The 20,698-nt window shown below is 44.0% G+C and overlaps 1 protein-coding gene across 1 annotated transcript in view; it reads right to left on the bottom strand.

Moving 5' to 3' along the window:
* The window catches only part of MOB3B (MOB kinase activator 3B), a 157,172-nt gene that overhangs the window by 60,142 nt on the left and 76,332 nt on the right, over positions 1-20,698 (bottom strand). The window contains exon 2 of the mRNA XM_015418151.1: positions 18,099-18,665. Coding sequence (XP_015273637.1) covers positions 18,099-18,516 — 418 coding nt within the window. The 5' untranslated portion in view covers positions 18,517-18,665. The remainder of the gene's footprint in view (positions 1-18,098; positions 18,666-20,698) is intronic.

Raw genomic sequence — 20,698 nt, 5'->3', positions numbered from 1 at the left:
TTTCCCCTGTACCATCCCTCCTCACTATTTGAGTAGTGGAGATTTGAAACCGGGTCTCCCGGATAAGTTTGAAACTCTAACCACTACACTACACTTGCTTTCCTGGAGTAGTTGTGGTTGAAAAGCAGAAAGCAGTCAGGCCTAGAAGCCTTGGAAGTCATGTGGTATTAAGTTACGTGGGTGTTGCTGGGACTGGCTCCACTGAGTCCTCCCTCAAAGGCCAAAAGAGCCCTGGAAAGGGTCCTGCCCCTCCTTCTGCCTTTTACTGACAGAAACCCATGTCCCTGCCCACTGCGATCTCAGCCACTGTTCCCTGTTGGAATAAACTGCCAAAACGGCTGTCTCTCCTGATGAAGATGCTTCTTCTGCTCCATGGCTGGCTGGCTAATGAGGTGGGCTAGCTGCTGTCAAACATTCTCTTCTCCTGCTGTGCACCCCCTTCCCCTCAATGGCTGTTGTTAGGGAACTAAGCTTGGTTCTTTCAGTAAAAAGACAGGGGGAGGAGGCCCTTTTTCTTTCTCAGATTTACAGACAGATCTGTCTGTTCTGTTCTAATCTCCAAGATATAAGTATCCACAGATGGGGCCATGTGATCTTATATATATATATATATAAAAGCCCTAATGCATTGGCACTTTCTGGCTCTTCCATTGGCTGTGCTGTGTGTTCCATCAGCCATTGGCCCATCAACCACTACTCAAGAGTAGTTGCGTGAAATTGGCTGGGGGCTGGGTCTGCTCCTCTTCCCCACCCACTGCTACCCCAGCCACTGTTCCCTGTCAGAATAAACTGCCAAAACGGCTGTCTCTCCTGATGAAAATGCTTCTTCTGCTTCACTCCTTCGTGGCTGGGTGGCTAATGAGGTGGGCTTCTCCTGCTGTGCAGCCCCCTTTCCCCTCAATGGCTGTTGTTAGGCAACTAAGCTTGGTTCTTTCAGTAATCAAAGGTGAGTGGGTGATTTCAGGCCATTCACAGACTTTCAGCCTAACCTACCTCACAGGGTTGTTGTGCAGATCAAAAGGGGGCAAGGAGAATGATGTGAGCTGCTTTGGTCCCCACTGCAGAGAAAGACTGTACTCTTCCTAGGCAGAGGCTGCAGGGAGGAGGGAGGAGATGGAAAGTTGAAGTCAGAGGGGCATAAAGGTAGGTTGATGGCTGGCTGGGAAGGAGATCGAGTTGCCAACTCCAGGTTGGCAAATTCCTGGAGATTTGAGGGGTGGAGCCTGGAGAGGTTGGGATTTGAGGAGGGGTGGGACCTCAAACAGGTACAATGCCATAGACTCTACCCTCCAAACCAGCCATTTCCTCCTGGGAAACCATTGTTGCCAATCTCCAGGTAAGGGCTGGAGATCACTCAGAATTACAACTGCTCTTCAGGTGGCAGTGATCAGTTCCCCTCGAGAAAACAGTAGACTCTGTGTCATTATACCCTGCTAAGGTCGCCACAGCAAACTGACACTGATTGCCCAATGCTGGGGCACTCACCCAGAGCCTCTTTCTAGAGCTCGTTGTATTTATTTCCACAACAGGCCTTATTCCTAGTTTAGATATATTGATATAACTTAGCTTCATTTTTATTTTTATTTTGGTCACTAAAAGTAAGGCATCAACTGATTCTTCAGCAACCCAGCAATGATTTTTCCTTAATGACAATATGCCTACTGGGCACTAAGATCACCCTGCAGACTTCTTACTAGTTATTTCGGCTAAAATCCTTAGAAGTAACCTGAGAATCTCTGGCATTCCTTATGTAATCTTTATCCTGCTTCTCTGCCAGAATACTTAGCAGCATGAACAGGCCAGCATCCTCACCTCAGTCTTGTTTTCTTCCTCTGTGAATTGATGCTCAACTGCCCTCAACATGTTTGCAGAGAGCAATGACTGTGCTCAGTCTTCATGAGGCCATTCTTGGAGGGGGGGTGTCTTTCTTTTTTAATCTAGGAAGTAGTATTTTTCCACCAACTGGATGTGGGAATCCCACATTGGACTGGCAGATAAATAAGAATGCAAATAAAGCAATCCCAAACGATATGGTACTAAATCACATGACTGTATTTCAAAGCTTTGGGTGAGCTTTGTTTTTTAAAATTCTGGGGCTTGGCAATAACAGAGCTTTTGGTCACTACAGTGTGGCTGGAAAAGTCAGCATCTGAAATACTTCAGGGTGTGTCTTACTTCCCAGAACTGAAAAGCTATCCATGTGCCTTGGGACTGGCAGTGCTTTGTGGATATTCCTTGTGCCCACCACTATTTCCTCTTTATTTGATTCAATCATTAACAGTTGATTCATTGTTCCTTGTAGGAAGAGGAACAGAGTCTCTGATCTGTGCAATGCATTCTCAGGAAAGAGCTTCTCGGTGTAGTATTAGAACAGATTTTGCGCAATCACTTCAGAATGTTCAGCAAAATGGGCTGAAATGGATTGCACTTTGTGGGCATGCCAATCCAAGCAGTCAACACAGTCTTCTGGTTTACCAAGCACACCCACTTCCTATCTGATGTATATCTGTGGTGAGGGTGACAGCAGCAATACTCCATGCTATCCCAGAATATGCTATACTGTAATTTTGGTACAGGTCATAGAAAAAATGTAAGGCCAAAAGAGACATGATAGCCAATGCCCATTGTTAATGATGTACATGTTGAAGTTTCACATGACTAAACTGACATGTATGCAAACAAATTTGAGCATGGCACACCACTGATCAAATGACATTTCAGTAAGACCCTACAGTCCAGTTCATTTGCTCCCCACAGTCTGATACCACAATGCTCTGACAATGTTCACGGTGAGGGCCAGACAGATTATCCACTTCATAAGATTCTTTCAGCCAGACTCCAAGGAAAAGCAGATGTTGATACAGGAAGGTCTCATATAATCCATTCTAACCATGTAAATTTCACTCCACAGATTTTACCAAAGCAATGTAGTACTACACCATAGAGAAGCAGTTCCCATTATACCTGGGTAATGTACAAATGAAGCCTAGAATGGGGTAGAATATCAGTTTCTATGTGCTGAAATGGTCACGCGTACCAGCTCTTTTAGGGATAGGAAATGCAGTGTGTCAGCACAGTGAGGTATACCCGACTCACTTCAATTCTTGAAATATGCAGAGCATTTCTTTGAGCTGATAAATCTGCAACCCTTTCCAGGTCATCCACAACAGTCACCAGGGAGTCACCTCAGCAATTCATGAACCCATAAACCCAGCGACTTAAACTAACACACAGTGACCCCCACATATGTGGCACACCCATACATTAAGGGAAGTCATTCATCTCAACATAGATGAGCTTCCACAATTTGAGGGAAGTTGGTAGAAGCGAGCGCTTCAACATATGAAGCTGTCCTTTCAGTATTGAAGCATTCCAGTTGATTCCCCAGTGTACCATCATATGGTACAAGTTGCTATTGATCATTTCTGCTTTTGTGTAACAACTGTGCACTGTGAGGTATACTGTGAATTACCGTACTGGTTTTAAAAGGCGCAGAAATGGACCTAAGAGCATCAGAAATTGCCTTACTGGATAAGATTACGGGTCCATTTACGGACTTCATCGTTCAGCTTCTACAAGATCAATGGCAGGATGCTCCTGGAAATTCACAAGCATGATGACAAGAAAGCTGTCCTGGATCTGCGCTTGACATTTGGTAATCAGAAGTATACTGTCCTTGTTTGTACCAGGCTATTGTGGCCAATACAATACTAGCACATCAAGGATAGAAACTGTAGCCCAAGGTCTCTCTATGCTGTGCTAGTTTCTACTTTCAGCTAGGGGAGCAGTCAAAAACATGTTACTTTACCTAAGTCTGAAGGGAGCACAGACAACTCTACTGTACTAGGGCCTAACAATATGTTTTCTTTACCTCCCCAGTGGGCAAGGGCCCTTGGGGCCATTTCAGGTCAGGAAGGCCATTTCAGGTCGGGAAGCCAAAGCTTTCCCACTTACCACCCTAGTCCAAATCCAAATCCTTCTCTGAGTCTTGGAATTTAGTTCCAAGCACGGAACTCACCAGGCATGGGGAATTCTGTCTCCCAAACACTTGGGGCTTGCTGTAGGATGAGCCAAAGCTTTCCCACTTATTCCAAACTTACAGGTGATTTCCCTCTTACCTGTTGATTGCATTATAGAGCTAGGATAAGGTGAATAGTGCTATCATAGCCAAAAATATACCCTTCTAAAACGTCAGTGGTCTTTGACCGTATAAAAATTAGTCCTCAGGGGTTTTTTTTGCTTATGATACTCTGTAAAGCATTACACCTACTGATGGTACTATATCTAAACTTACAAGAAAACAGAATTCCTTCTTACCTATATGGCCTGATTTGAAAAGAACTTACCTGGCCATCTATGGCAATTAAGAATCACTGTAATTAACAAAAGGTATGCATTGATATATGCCCTAGCAACAAAGGCATGTACATGCACTGGATACTTGTGTGGGCTAATGGCTTTTGTGTTTCTGTCTGGTCCATTGAGGTCAGTACTGTCACTCAGGCAGCAGAATCTCAGGTTGAAGTCTTTCTAACACCTACAACCTGATTCTTTTAGCTGGAGACGCTGGGGATTGAACCTGCAGGCCAAGAAGATGCTCTACCACTGAGCCACAGCCCCTCCCCATGATTCTCCTGGAATTATCATTGATTTCTGTACTACAGAGTTCAATTCCCATGGTGGAAATTGCTTCCGAGGATGAACTGTATGGTGGCGCATCACTGCTAAGCTCCCTCCCCAAACTCTGTCCTCCCCGGGCACCACCCCAAATCTTTGGAAAGGTCCCAAGCCAGAGTTGGTAACCCCACCTATGATATATATTTCTTAAAATATTTAGGCCCTCCTCCCTCCCCCCCATAAAGGAGTCCCAATGAGGTAGCCTGTAACTGCACCTATTCCATTCTAGGGATAAGTAATATAAAGTTTCCTAAAACTCCAAAACTTGCTATAAAAGGGGGGGAAAAACCAGACTGACAAGGGCCCCGGTCACACGGGAGGCTTTGATCCGCAAGAGGGATGGATCGGGGGCGCAGCAAGCGGGCGTGATCAAACCGCAACATCTGGGAAGCGGCGCGCACCCGTCCCCGATCCGTCTCTTCTGGCCAAAGATGCGGATCAAAAAAACCCCTACAAAACACTACTACTTACCTGAAAATCCGCAGCAGGGGTGGCCGTGGGATCGCCGGCGTGCCCGTCTCCAGCAGCATGCGAGGCCCCCGGCCAAATTGCGCAGGCGCGCACATGCACAGCAGGCGTGCAGTGGGCTCGCCTTGCTCACCGATCTGTGGCTTCCCCCCGGCATCTAATCATGCCGGGGAGCAACTGCGGTCAAAGACCATTTATCAAAATATGTGGGCCATCGAGGCCAGTGTATGTTAACATGCACACTGCTTATTCCAACCACTCCAATTTTTCCTTTAAAAAAACAACCTTCCCTTTTTACCCTTCTTAGAACAGATTTATATCTGTGTTATTCAGTATAAACACTGCAGTGCACAATCTCCCGCGTCAGATGAAGAATTTTTTGCACTAACACCAGTTTCCTTTGTTTGACAGGCAGCAGATGAATAAAAACTGCTGACTTGGTAGGACTTTACTAGCAACAAATATTGGACTTTGACCTTCTCCAGCGACATGCTGCCATTTCCTAAGGTTAGGCCTCTTATTATTAGAATCCCGGGCTCCAATTCAAGCATAAATCTGTTTTACCTCCACATTTATGGCGAGTCTCTGAGCACAAGGCTGGAATCAAGGCAAAAAGCTGCCTTTCTAAAATGGAAGGGGGCACTCCCCCCCCCTTATTTTGGCATCTGACAGATGGTGACATGTGAAATAGTGAGCACACAGTTAAAGGCTGCTGAAATTAACTCTTCTGCTGCAGTTCCATCGCTTGCTTTTTAAACCTCCGGCACCTGCTGGCTTGTACTATCTCGTTCCCTCCTCCAGCAGGCACTCAATTGTCAGCTGAGACAAATGCCCATTAAATTTACATAGGTCCAGGTAAAAGTGATCCCAAGGCACAAGAGGACAGCAGGGAAACTGGTTCAGCAACACCGAGCAGGTTCTTTCCGCCGCCCCCAGTTCACATATGGCTCTTTTGTTTCTCCAGACATCTTCTGTTTTCTTCTTAACAGAGATAATTGTAAGGGTGACCTCGTTTCTCCAGTCAGGAGTTCAGCAGCAAGCCCTAAATAATTATTTTTGCCTTCAAGGAACATGTTCCATTTTTGCCTGAAACCATTCCACATCTTGGAGGCCTAATCTTGTTGAAGGGGGGCTTTTGGCTTAATATCAGGATGGTGACTAACAGCAAGAATAAGCGGGAAAGAAAACAACCCAAATGAGTTAACTAGTGAATAATTTAATGATTTAATTAACTAGCAGTACAGTTACGATGGCCCTCGTCAGATCTTGGAAGCCAAGCAGGGTCAGCCCTGGCTAGTATTTGGATGAGAGACCTTCAAGGAAGGCCAGGGGGTCATGGTGCGGAGGCAGTCAATGGTAAACCACCTCTGAATGTCTCTTGCCTTGAAAACCCTACGGGGTTGCCGTTAGTCACCTGTGATGTGACGGCACTCTCTGTTAGAAATGTATGTGTTTACAAGGTCTGATGATTCAGTCATTATAGGGTTAACTTGTATTGCTAGTATTGCTATTGTTTAGACTGACCTGGAAGGGATACCTGGCAATAAACCAATGGGGAATTAGCCCGGGAAAAGTAGCTTCTACTGTGATACAGATTGGTCATTTGTTTCAGGTGACTTCCTTTCTAGGGGTCAAGAATAAGGAGAGATTCTCCATTATCTGTGTGCTAGGTTTGGTATAGGCAGCTTAGAAATGTAGCTGTTGGTGTTATGTTAATTTGTAGTAATCCCGTGAACCCTTTACCCTTAGAATTAAAGGTTTTTTAAAGCAAAGAAATCTCTTCTTTCCAATAGAGCAAGATCCATTAATAGTCTAAGTATTAAACACTTTTTGACTATTTTACAACACTCTCTACCACCACCAGTCACTACAATGTGACTTGGATGGCCCAGGCTCGCCTGATCTCAGCACATCTCGTGAAGTTAAGCAGGGTTGGCCCTGGTTAGTACTTGGGTGGGAGACCCCCAAGGAAGTCAAGGATTGCAACACAGAGGCAGGCAATGACAAACCATCCCTGTTCATCTCTTGCCTTGGAAACCCTACGGGGTTGCCACGGGTTGGCCGCTACCTGACAGCACTTTCCTCCACCACGGTTACTGCAGCCCAAGAAGTGTATTATTTATTTGGATCCTTACACTTGCTTTTCTCCCCAGTGGGGACCCCAAGCAGCTGTCAATACAGTTCTTTCCTTCACTATTTTATCCTCATATCAACAACAACAACAATTCTGTGAGGTAGCTTAAACGGAGGGAGAGTGACTGGCTCCAGGTCACCAACCAAAATACTGCCAGTGCCAGGCACTTGCCCGCAGCAAAAATTCAGCAGGTGCCTTGAGCAAAAAGTCAGCAGGACTTTCAAACTACTGCTTGGGGACACAACGTTCTAACACGAATTTAAACTCTCTGAAGACAGACGGCAGAATGCTTTAAAAACTCAAAACATACGGAACCACATATTTTTATCATCAGAGGGACATTTCTAATTGCATGCTTCAGTTCAGTTTCAAGAAGTCTATAAAGGAACACGGATCACTGTGCAACCCAATAAATGGGTTTAGTCTTGCCAGTTTATAAATTGAGTTATACGTATTTTTCTGTGCTCTGACCCAACGTAATTTGATGCGGTTTCTCTTAAAAGTCAACGCCCTATTCCATTCTTTGAGTAGTTCTGAACACAGTTCACTGCAAAGGGTTGTAAATGCAATGCCAAAATTAATCATGTAGGAGTAACTTCAATGGTGGCAAGATTTTTTGTTTCAAAAAACCTTGACTGTAATCCCTCACAGAGTAGGGACGCCGGCCTCCAGGTGGGAACTGGGGATCCCCTGGCCTTACAGCTCATCTCCAGACTGCAGAGATCAGTTTCCCTGGGAAAAATGGAGGCTTTGGAGGGTGCACTCCATCACATTGAACCACACTGAGGTCTCTGTCCTCCCTAGGTTCCATCCCCAAATCTCCAGAAGTTTCCCAACTTGGATCTGGCCACCCTATCACAGACCCACATGCTCTTGGAAGGCACATAAGGTTCTGAGGTATGTCGGCTGCATTATTCATGTAAACGGGCACAGCAAGACAATGTCATGAGAATCAGAAGCTTTGACCAAAAAGAACAGGGATGTGTACTCTGCAGGGGAGCATCATCTGCATATCGGCGCTCCCTCGGCCATAGCTAAGTATTAGACCGGTGATTAGACCTAACATGTTTATTCCTGTATAACCTGCCTGGCGATCAGCATTCCAGTGAAACAAAGGCTGCTTGTGTGCATGAGACTACGTGAGTGTTGGCAGCTTAAGAGATGTCATGAAAGTACACAAAGGACAATCAAATTGTAATAATTAGGCAAAACAAATGAATAACGTGGGGAAAACCTATCTTTTCCCAGATACACTTTTTTTGGCTTTCTTTGCACTCCTTTACAAGTTGTGATGCGCGATTCTTGGAGATAATGTCCGAAGAGTGGACACGATGTGCATGCAAAGAATCTATTCCAACCGAAGATGATCCCCCCCCAAAACATCAGGGTGTTAAAAGGGTGTTGAACTTGAGTTCTGAGGTAACTGATCCATGCTGAATGATCTTGCTACTGCACCCTACACTTTCATGAGTATTCATAGTCTCAAGACCACCTACCTTGGCTTGAATGGCACCAATTATGTATTCAGCGTGTACAAATTCAAACCAGCTTGATTCTTAGCCAACAGCAGAACAGAATGTCCACAGATTAAAACGACATGACAAGGCATGGACCACCACAAGTTTCCATTGTTGATCCCCTAAGCAATTAACAGTAATTGAGTTTGAAGCACGTCTAGGCTATTTCCGAAGACTAGATGTACACTGAGGTGTGTGTGTGTGGGGAGGAGTTGTGGGGTGTAGGAAATGCCATGAAGTGTAGTCGGCTTCACAAGAAAAGCATCAGAGTGAAACGGTACCTTGACTTCTATTACTTCTGTAAACACCATTGTTTGGCTGTTTAATGATCCCCACAGAAAGAAGGCTGCAGCTTTGAAACGGCGCAGCAGTTGGTTTTGTGGGGCACTTCATCAGCCAGCACACCAGACAGAAGCCATGTGTGAGCTTCTGAAGAAGAAAAAGCAGAATGTGAGGGTGGCTGAAAACAGGACTGTTTTGGAGTGCAGCCTAATTATAACATCTGTATGATGCTTGCCTGATGAATTACAGGCCTTCCCCCCCCCCCAACTTTCCCTGGCAGCAGAAGTAATTGACAGTTATAAGTTTGCCACAACGTCCACGTGGATCGCCACCTACAGAGATACTAATGAACAAACAGAACCTTTGAAAGGTAAATTGGAGTAGACCGGTGCAGCAAATAAAAAACCCCAGTCCTGTGACCAATCTGAAAAGGACATATTTACGAAAGTAAAAACTTTTGCGGACCAGAGCCAAAATAGTTTTGGTGCTTGACTCACTATTCCCTCTAAGCCGTGCACGCGAGCAGCCGCTCATTAACACAGGAGGCCCCGCTCAGCAGCGAGATCTGGAGCCCTGCAGCATCTTGCACTGCCCATTGCCTATTTTAAGATAACTGCAGTTATATTCTGCTCTCAATGAGAACTGCTCCACTCAGTAGGGAAAAAACTAGAGGGAACATTGGTGCTTGTAGTAGCTTGCTCCATGCAAGAGAAGGCAGAGATTCTGCTTGTGATTATTATCTTTGGACTATAAGAAGGAACCTGGAGGATTCACATCTTCCTCTTTCAGGTCCAAATTACGTAATTGTGATGCCAGGTGAGGAAGAACCTAAGTTCAACTGCACACACACCTCAAAGGCAAACATACTGTTAGTAGAGAAGAGATGTGAAGGCCTGGAATTCCCCTCCCCTCCGCATTCCTCCCCCTTCTGTTTGTTTTTTCCAGTTTTCCCAGCATTTGGGAGAACACTGAAAGACACTTCTATGAAACAGTTTCACCTTCTTAAGACAAGGTTTACTAGCTCAAAAGAACTGTATAATATAATGGTGGTTCTGCAAGATAATCTATATAGCATTAGATAGATGCTTTCTAAGAACTGTGTAATATAATGGTGGTCATGCAAGATAATCTATATAGCATTAGATAGCTCTAATTCCTGACTATACTTTAAACAAAGGAAATGTTAGTAAACCATGCAAGATTGACGGATTCTGCCCAAAACTAATATAATGTACTGCACTTTCAATGATAATACCCAACTGAAGAGTTCATTAAAGTGACCTCATTATCTGCATCTGCTGCAAGAATGGCCTTTTTCAGACAACAGGGACACATTGAAATCGACATCCAGAAGAGGAAAGAAAAAACAAGTGCGGTGGCCCTGCCTACCCACCTACACCTGATAGCCGGAATACGAGCACAGCATCCACAATGTAGGCACTGTTCCTATGATCAGAAATGTAAAAACAAGCAATTTTCCTAGTCGCAGGGACAAAGTTTACACACCCAGTTAACAGAGTTCCCTCTAAGCTGAGTTAGTGTGAGCTAGCTCACAGTTTTTTAGCCCCGGGCTCACACATTTTTGCCTTTGCTCAAGAAGGATGGCTCCAGGGCAAACTGATCTATGCAGCAGCCAAATCGCTCGTTCACAGCTTTAATACCAGGAGCTCACAAAGTAGGATTTTTGCTCACAAGACTCCACAGCTTGGAGGGAGCATTGGTTACCATACTCTCTTTCTGGCCTCACGTTTTTAGGGGTAGCATGCTTGTTTCCGCTTCCTCTGTATGTGTGTTGATCTTGACATGCCAATGTTGAAGACAGCTTGTAGGAAGATAGTTTTTACCAATAAAAATAATCTTTTTGGTTATTTACTACAGAATTTATGGTTTCAATTTCAACGTTTATTTCTTCACAGATGGGAGAGAGATGTGATTAGGTAGCACAGGATGCAGCAGTTTGCAGTTCTCTCTAGTACTGGGTATACTTGCTGTTTTGATTGAACAAAGCTAAGGCATTTATACTTCTGAATTTTATAGCTAAGTCAAATGCCTGTGCACACTTTCATGATAGTTGGCTCAACTGAACACAGGGAAACTTACTTCCAAGGAAGCATGCATAGGACTGGATTGCATGACTCATAACAGAAAAGAAAGACAAAACTCCATGGAATCAGAAATGTCCTTAGAAAATCACTAAAGCAGTTAGAATATACATGTATATATGTTTTGGAGGGGAAGAGAAGGGGCACAATGAACTTTACTGGGTGAATCTCCCCCTCCCCCCGATCAGCAATTTCTTAACTTACTGTAACTAGGATTTTAAAAAACCAAAAAAAAACCTGTAAGCACTCGGTGACATTTTAAACACAATTTCTTCTTTAAAAAAAAACAAAAAACACCTATCTACATTTTACATTCCCTAAATTGCACTGGGAGAGTAGAAAAATGGGAGGAGAAAGCTATTCATCCACAAAGATTCATGGTCCTCCTGAAATAATTTTTATCTCCCTTTACAACTAGCTCTTTAACAGAAACCCTACTTAGCCACATTTCTTGAAATCCTTCTCTAAATACTCTGCATGGATGCATGTAAAATTAAAGAGGGTGGATTTAATAAGATTAACCCAGAAAAACAGCTATAGATTCTGCAGACGGCCATTGTACCCCAGCTTTTCTTGGGCGATTCATTTGCTAATGGAACCTGCAGTTCAAATCCACTAAATGAAAAGTGTGCTTCTTCTAGAGGAATCTAGTACAAGGGGCACCGTAGAAAGGGCACAAAGCATAAATTAAATCCACTGTTAATAACTAGACACTTGACAACAACCTAGGAACCTAAACCCACCATTAAGACCCATCTGTGATGTAGTGTCCAAGGGAAAGGTTTTTCTAGGCCTTGGGCTACTCATTAGCTTACCAACAGGAAAGGAGAAACAGAGATAGGTGAAACAATGTTTTATTGGTACTTCCACTACTGCCCAAGGTGTATATAAATAAATAAATATGGGGAAAGATGTGGATTTTTAGTAGAGATGAATGTTGCCTATTTAATTACTTTTTATATTCCTTTATATGTAGTTTACCTGGTATTGATGGATATAGTTTAAATCATGCATATGTATTTAGTAAATTTATAGATTGCCTTTCAACTAAAATGTTCACATGGCAGTTTACCGTACAATAAAATAGATCAATAGTCAACTAAAAGCCAGTATAGTAAAATTCAATGGAAATATAGCAAAAATTAAACACAGTAAAAACAACAAACAACAAAAATAAATCGTCTAATAGTGTCACTCCACCTGCCACAGAAAGACGGGCCGGCGATCCCATGGCTGGCGTTGATGTGGCCGTCGTGGATGAACCACCTCGGTAGGTGGTTCATTTTTGATGCGTTTCATCGGGGGAAGGGCCGGATCGGGGACGGGTGCGCAATGCTGCCCAGATGTTGCAGTGGGATCACGCCCGTTTGCTCCGGCCCCGATCCGGCCCACTCCCAGCCCAAAACCCCTCGTGTGGACAGGGCCATGGTCACATTGGCAGATGCCGCCACATTCTGGATCAATTAAAGTTTCCAAACCATCTTTGAGGGCAGCCCCACATAGTCTGGATGTTAATAAAAATTATTTATCGACGCACAAATAATGCCATTAACTGCCTCAACTTGACAGGGAAAATATGGTGGAAGGAAACAGAAAATGGCACGGGAATAAAGAACCACAGCTTTGAACTGCACAAGGAAAAGTGAAATAAGAACTGAGGCATTTCAGGTTGAAACTGCAGGGATGAGAAATTTGAAAGTCTATGTAACATCTGCTTGCTTATTTCTTATCATTTTATGAAATTTAACCTTTACCACCTCTGAGGCTACCTTCCCTCTTGGTATTTCTTGAGATGGAACCTGTGCCCTTAAAAGTGGCTCCAAAGGGAGAATTTCACTAGTATTGACTGCCCTCATAACAATGCTGTTAAAGATGGGAGACACCCGCCAAGCTGAATTTTCCTCTCTATGGAACATAGGTGTCTCAGGCTCTGGAAACCTAGAGCCTCCTTGACTCCCTGGCCTGCATTCCCTGAATCTTCAGAATTTGTTGCCTTGGTACTCCCGTCATTCCAAAAAGTCAAAGCTACACCTGCCCCTAAGTCACCGCTCTAATTTCTTGTTCCACTTCTGTTTCTGCCATTAAAGCCAGACCCACACATTGTGGGATACTGTGCAGTTATAATAATTTACTTCCTGGATTGTCTTGTGTGGACAAGAAAGGATCCTCCTCTCTTCATCTTCCTGTTTTCATTACCTTTTTCTTCCTCAGTCCTCTGAATTTAGTCATTCCTCTTCCCTCAGGTTCTTGACATTTCCCAGAAGTATTAAGTCATGCAAAGGAGCATAGTGGAAACCAGGTAAATGCATAGGTAGAACAACAGATAATGCAGGTTATACAACTGGCAATCTGTGCAAATGCACAAGACCACATAGAGTCATATGTCATTAGGTGCTAGCCCTTCGGAGATAGAGGGATATATACAGCCTTAGGCTGGAGGAAATTCCAGTAAAGAACCTCTTCTTTACACAGAGAGTGATTAAAATATGGAATTTGATGCCAGAGGATGTAGAGAGGGTCAGAGGAATAGCTTTAAAAGGGATTCATGGAGGATAAATCTATTAGTGGCTACTAGCCATGGTGACTGAGAGGAATCTCCATGGTCAGAGCACAAAACCTCTGAATCCCAGTGCCAGAAGGCAACATCAGGGGAAGGTAGCAGCCTCTATGAGTATGACCTGTTGTTGGCCCTCCAGAGGAACTGGTTGGCCACTATGTGAGACAGGGTGCTGGACTAGATGGACCACTGGTCTGAGCCAGCAGGGTTTTTCTTACGCCAGGTAGATTCTCTAGTGTGTACCCTAACATTCCATTGAGCCCACGGAACCTTCCTGCAACTTAAGTGAAAGGAAGAGCTCCTTAAGTTAGGGGAAGGCTTCAAACTTTGCTAAGTGGAATGGTCGATACATGCCAGAGAATCTTCACCTGGTGACTTCGAGGTTCTTTGCTGCATCTCCTGCCTTGAGAGAAATAAGAATCTTTCCAACATTCAAAATTATGAAGAGCTGCCAGGTTTACAACATGAATTTTCCTGTCAATCCCTCTCCTTCCTCAGAAAACACACTCTGCCAATGCTACAGCAGGACCACTTCCTGCCAACACTTTCCCCTTCCTGATCACCCTGCTTTGAGCTCAGTGCCTTGGCTCTGGAGGCGGCAAAAACGCAGTTGCATGCATGCCTGAAACCCACAGTGGTTTTCTGCCCTTTGATCTTGCTATAGCAGGCTGTGTTTGCAAAAAGAACAAGCCAGCCACCTGCAGAATTCCCATGTTGCCAGCAAGATGAATAGAGCTGAGTTTATCGAAGGGTAGGGGGCGACCCAAACAAATGATGTGATTGCACAGCCGATAAATACAGATTCCTGACTGCTGAGATCTCCAGACTCAAAAACCTGGGGCATGCCTCCCTAAATTATCTAAGCTCCTCTAAAAGCAGCATTAAACCCTAATGAAGGTCTCCCACATGCGTGTTCCATAAACATTCCAGGAGGCTTATAAAGTAAGTAAACCATATATTATGTGTTCACTGTGGGAAATACCTCTGTCTTGCTCATGTACCCATGAGCAATACATGGCTGTAATGTACAAAAGCCACTCTCAAAATCTGCAGAACCCAAGAGTTTTGTATAATTGCCCATGTAGGGCACGTCTCTATTAGGTGACATGGTAGCCTTCCCTCACTGCTTCCAATAAGGTGCCCATTTCCCCCCTTCCTGTTGCTAGTGTGTGCTGAACTTGTAGGAACAGCTATCTATATATCTAATTCCCAACTGTGCCCCTGTGTGCGGATACTTATTTCCAGAGACAGGGAACACGTGGAGGGAAAAGAGATTATCCTGCACACGTGGGCCACTTGCCAGGTGTGCAGAAAAATATAAAAACTTTAAAAAACATAAGGGGGAGTTAAAAAACAGCCAAAAAGTAAAACAACGTTCACTGCGGCTCATCTGTCTGTGGGGCTAGCATAAGACCTCAGTGTTTGTATATGTCAGAAAAGGGCTTACAAAATCATATAGCTCCCAGTGATTCATGCCATCCCCCCCAAAAAAATGCACTCCCAAATGCTCCAAGTGACTGGGAAATACTGGCAAGGTCATATCTGGAAAAAGAGACTCTTCCTGACTCTGGCTGGCTGTTACTGGGATTCCAACTCTAGGCTGGGTGCATCTTCTCTCCCAGTAAGAGTAGCAGGAAGTGGTGATGACAACGGGTCATGCAGCAACCAGGTCACACAAGGGTGGAGGCGTGAGCTTGCTGGAACCCGGTGAGAACAAAGAGGAGAACCCAGGCAAAGTCAGCCATTGGGGGGTTTAGTAATAATGCTCTTGGCAACCGCTCTGCACTGGAGTGAGGGATGGGTTTGGGCAGCGGTGGGGGAGGGAACTTCTAGGTGGATTCTCTTTATCCAAACATCCTGTTCCCAAAGGAGCTAAATGCCTCTGTGTGGGAATGGACTGATTTGTGCCTATAGATACATTATCACCTATAGATACATTATCACTCAAAATGGTGCTCCTAATTTTAGGCACAATAAGAGTCTTGCTGTTCTCTCTTTCCTTCACTCTTCCCTCTCTTCACTTTCTCCTTCTTTCACAGGTTTGCTTACATGCATAGAATACAAGTGCCAGACTATGATCTTTGGAAAAGGAAGAAAAAGAGGAGGAGGAGGCAGGCAGGCTGGTAGGTAGGTAGGTAGGTAGGTGACCAGCAATTACAAGTTAAAACAAGTCACAACACATTATGCAACATTTTGATGCGGGTCCCCTCTTGTACCTACCTAATTTACAGAAGCATGTAGCTTTTCTGGGGCTACTTCCTATAGCTCTGTGTAGAGGTGTGAACCCCAGGGGTGAAACACTTTTTTTAACCTAGGATTTATTTTCAATTTTTCCAATGGAAACTTTGGAAATTTAAGGGACCACTGGGGAAAAAATATTTATGAAAGGAAAGGAACAAAACACTTCTTAAGACAAGGGTTTACCCACTCAAAATGTGTAGTATGATGGTTGTACGTAAGACAATCAACAGCATTAGAATATGTTTCTATTTTCAACTTTTGCCATTTCATACTTCTCAGAAAGCAAAAACTAATATATCTGTGCTAAGGTACCATAGCATGCAGCAGGCTGAGGCCTGCTCTGACTCCTATCTCTCATATAGTGGCTTTAAGAAAATCATGACATCTAAAGCAGAGTTACACCCTTCCAAATCTGTGGAAGTCTTAGGAGTCTGCTTAGAATGGCATTGTAAGGCACTTATATTTCTACATTTCATAAACATGCCCCAACTTTATATGCTACATGCTAAAGCAGAAATACGTCTCTGTGTGAGTGTAAGAGTGTGTGTGTGTGAAAGGGGGGGGGAGGGAGAGAGAGAATCAATCCATTTTTTTGAAGATCTCTCTTTCACCTGGCACCAAAATTTCCAAAAATATTGTATCTCTACTTCAGTGTAGCGTTACCAAACTCAAGGTGGTACCTGGAGTTCTCACTGAATGACACCTGATCTCCACACTGCAGAGACCACTTCTCCTTGAGGAAATGGCATCTTTGAAGAGAAGTCTATAGCATCACACCCCCATCAAGCTCCCACCCCTCCAAAACTTTACCCTCTCCTGGCACTGACTGCATCCAAATCTCCAGGAAGCTCCCACGCTGGAGACCTAATCCTAATTGTACACAGGTATGAATCCGTTACTTTTCCTTAATTGGACCAGGCAGGCTGCTTCTTCACCAAGGCCTTCCATCCTGCAATGCCCCTATAGCCTATATCTTCTGAATATATATCCTGTAGCAATCACAGACATTGAGCCCCTTTTCTATGCATCCTGCCTATGTCTTCTGAATATATATCCTGTCGCAATCACAGACATTGAGCCCCTTTTCTAATTATTCATGCAGTCTACACAGAGAGAATAAACTCTGGAGGAGAAGCCGGAGCTTTGTTCCTTAGTTTCACTTTTGTTCTGGAACAGAGAGAACATTAGGAAGTACACGCTGAGTCACTTTAACAATCTGGAAGAGGCAGCAGGGAATCAATCTCCCACAGCAGGTAAATTACCACTATATCTTTCTCAGGAAGATGCCAGAGGGATTTAACAACAAAATGAACTGGGCAACGACTTACTGACAACACAAATAATTTACAATATACTGTCTTTCAGTACACAGTGGTTCTTCTGGACACCTCTTGCAAAAGAATGGGTCTACTTATGTTTGAGGATCAGGATATTATACACAATTAGCAAACTGCCTGACAAATGGTGGGAATGCATATAGAGCTGCTGTCTGGGTTATTGCTCTCTTTTATGTGAAGACGTCCCATCCAATCTTGGTCTCTTTCCTTGAGACTGAGTGCCTTGGTTGCTAGGCACTGAGATGAGAGCAAGGACTGATGTAATGGCTACTTCTGACAAAGTAGCTAGACCATAGCAATATTGGTCCATACAGCTCCTGAAGGTCAGGGCATTTGGAGGAATCCCTCCCATGTGAAAAGATTCCAGTTGTCCCCAAAAAACTTGATTCCCTCCCCCAATCACTTTTCCAATAGTCTCTATCCTGCCCAAGAGGTTCAGGAGGAAAAGGCAATGAAAGAGAAACTGTCTGGCCAAAACTCCCAGTCCTTGAAGTATATAAACAGAATGGCCGTGTTATGTCACAGCACAAAAACTCCACAGATCATCCCAGAATAATAGCATAGCCATAGGTACTCTTTGTACAACTGGCCTCTTAAAGCATGCAGGTGGCCTATGGTATATCAGTACCTTTTAACACAACTCCATGAAGGCTGAAAATGTATACTGTAAACAGAATTAAAAATATAGGAATTTCACATTTTTAAATTCTGGTTTTGAGTCATGTCCAGAAAGCTCTAAGATGACTCTCCGGGAGGCATCCTTAGACACAAGTGTAAACTTACCTACACTAGTAGGGAATATGTCCTCATTGTTGATTTGAACCTCAATCCAGTCCATCAAAAGATTCATATACTGGGGTGCTGGTAGTGCTGTAGGTTTCTTATATTTCAGGTCATCCTGCCACCGGTATTCATATTTCGGGCCACCTGACATCACAGGGCAGGTCCTCTCGGTGCAGAATTCACAGATAGTTCCATAGATGAGGTTGATTCTGTTGAAAAAGTCAACCACGTGAACAGCTACCCAGTCGTTTAGATCTTCTCCGCTGGGCAGCTGCACAGCTGCTTTCAGGTCCACCCCAGAGTTCAATGAGGCCTGTGCTCGTTTGTGGAGCTCAAACCGCTGAGTCCCCGGTTCAAATTTCCGTTTGGGGCGAAAAGTCTTGTCCTTATTAAAAACTTGTTTGAGTGCAATGGACATGTCTCGCAATTGTCAGGTTTCGGGCAGCAAAAAGAAGAGGCACTAGAATGACAGCACGATAGATCCAAAGACGAAGGAGATTTTTGTTGCAGTCGCACTTCATCCACTAGCTCTTCCTGTTGAATGCCTTATCAGGAGATTTCATGTTCCTGAAGGTTCAGAGGGAGAAAAAAACTACATGTTAATGCTGAATAGAATACCCACCAAGCTGTGAAAGACTGTTTTATTTTCAATGTACACGAGGCTGCAGAGCTGTTCTTCCACAGGTGGTGCAGGTGCTACCTCTGGCCCAAAGAACCCCCCTAGCTAGGTTGCCAGGATATGGATTCTTCCCCCGTTAATTGCTGTCCCACTTTTCTTGGCTGTATATTGTGGTTTTTAACTTCACAGTTCCAAAAGGCCACATTTTCATAGTCCAAATACTTACAAGGTGGCTCACAAATAAAAGTACAAGGACTTCCATTCACAGGAAACAAACATCCAGAAAAAAATTAAAGGGACAATAACATTGGGCATCACAGAATTCAACACCAACTGAACCAATCTCGTCAAAGGATTTAAGCCAAGTGCTCATGGTGTTGATAACCCCGGTTTGCTACATCACTTCATACTGTACATGGGAGTTTACGTAAGTGAATGGTCCTCCCTACCTCCCCCCACAACACTCAATACAGAAAACTAGACCAGGAAGAAGGTTTCTACTCTAGCCTTTTCCTTGTCATGCTAGCTTGGGGGTGGGTGGGTTTGATTTTGGTTGGATGAGCATTCAGTTCCACAGTCCAAATACAGGTTTACCTTCTCAGCATCAACTTGCCTTAATCCTTGAAAGATGAAGTGGGACCTTGCCCAAAGAGTCTCCTTAGAAAGGGCACTCAACACCAAGGGTGCCATTAACTGTACTTGCACCCTTGTAGTCCTCAGCCTAGCCTTGGAACGCAGAGTCACTCAGAAGGAGAATTCCATCAGATGAGATCAAGGCATGCAAAAGTTCTTATGGGATCAGATATCCCCTTTATAGAATAGCACATGTGAGAGGGCCCACAAGAATTACAAGAAAATTTCCTACTTGGTGGTCAAGATGGCAGCCTTTAGAAGGAGTATTGCGCCAGTAACACATTGTACCTGGCCAATTCAAATTGACCAACACTGAACTTTCACTCTTTTTCTATTGGCTGTTCCAAGAACAAGTGGCAGTGGTTCTAAGCCATTCTCCTCTTTCCTTGAAGTCAAATCACTGAGGATCCGTGGGTACCATAGCATCTGCAGGCACTTCCCTTGGTGTCCATTGAGCTTTTCAGAATGTGGGTGGGGCCAGTGTATGGGAAGGCTTGCTGTTGGCTGCCCTTATTCATGTGAAAGGACTTTCCATGGTTGCGATAGCGCCCACAGTCACTGGAGGATCAAGAGGACTGGTAAACTGGGATTGAAGTTCCCTTTCTCCTTCAGGCTTTCCTTTCCCCTTCTTTATTCCCACTTCTGTTAATCACCTCCCCCCACCTGAGTTTCCTTCATTTCTTTTTATCCCCCATCTCTTTCTCCCTCCCTCACCATACCAAGGGTATTCTTCATTCATTTCTATTCCCCTTTTTTCCCTTCTTTATTCCCCCTTCTGTTAATCACCTCCCCCCACCTGAGTTTCCTTCATTTCTTTTTATCCCCCATCTCTTTCTCCCTCCCTCACCATACCAAGGGTATTCTTCATTCATTTCTATTCCCCTTTTTTATTCTTTTGCAAAGTGAGGAGGTATTGGGCTCAATTCCACTTCTCGCAGAGGCCATTGTGGGGTGGCACTCATCACTGCCTCCAAATTCCAAATGTTCCTGCAGCTTGAAAATCTAGCTGAATCAACAGAAACTTCAGTTGAATAACAGTCATGGGGTAGTATATGAAAATCAACCCCACACAATCACCTGATTTTGATCAGCCTGAGACTGCATTAACTAAACAGTCATAAATCTGCACTTTTCAAATAACCTTCTATTTCAAGGCCCAACAAGCATTCCTTTCAAAAAATCCTGCTGTCCAATTTTTAAAAGGTTTTCATTCACATTTTTATAGCTTTCTTGGGCAAAGAAAAACAGCAGAATTCTGAAGTTTATCACTTGTTCCCAGAGACCTATCAAAAGAGGCAGCATGAGGGGACAGGAAGGGGGAAAGAAGTGATCTAGGTGAACTTTTCTT

Source organism: Gekko japonicus, unplaced genomic scaffold (genome assembly GCF_001447785.1).
Source record: "Gekko japonicus isolate JY-2015 unplaced genomic scaffold, Gekko_japonicus_V1.1 scaffold1798, whole genome shotgun sequence".
Taxonomy (NCBI): Eukaryota; Metazoa; Chordata; class Lepidosauria; order Squamata; family Gekkonidae; genus Gekko; species Gekko japonicus.
The sequence above is the reverse complement of the archived record's forward strand: the minus strand, read 5'-3'. Positions and strand labels throughout refer to the sequence as shown.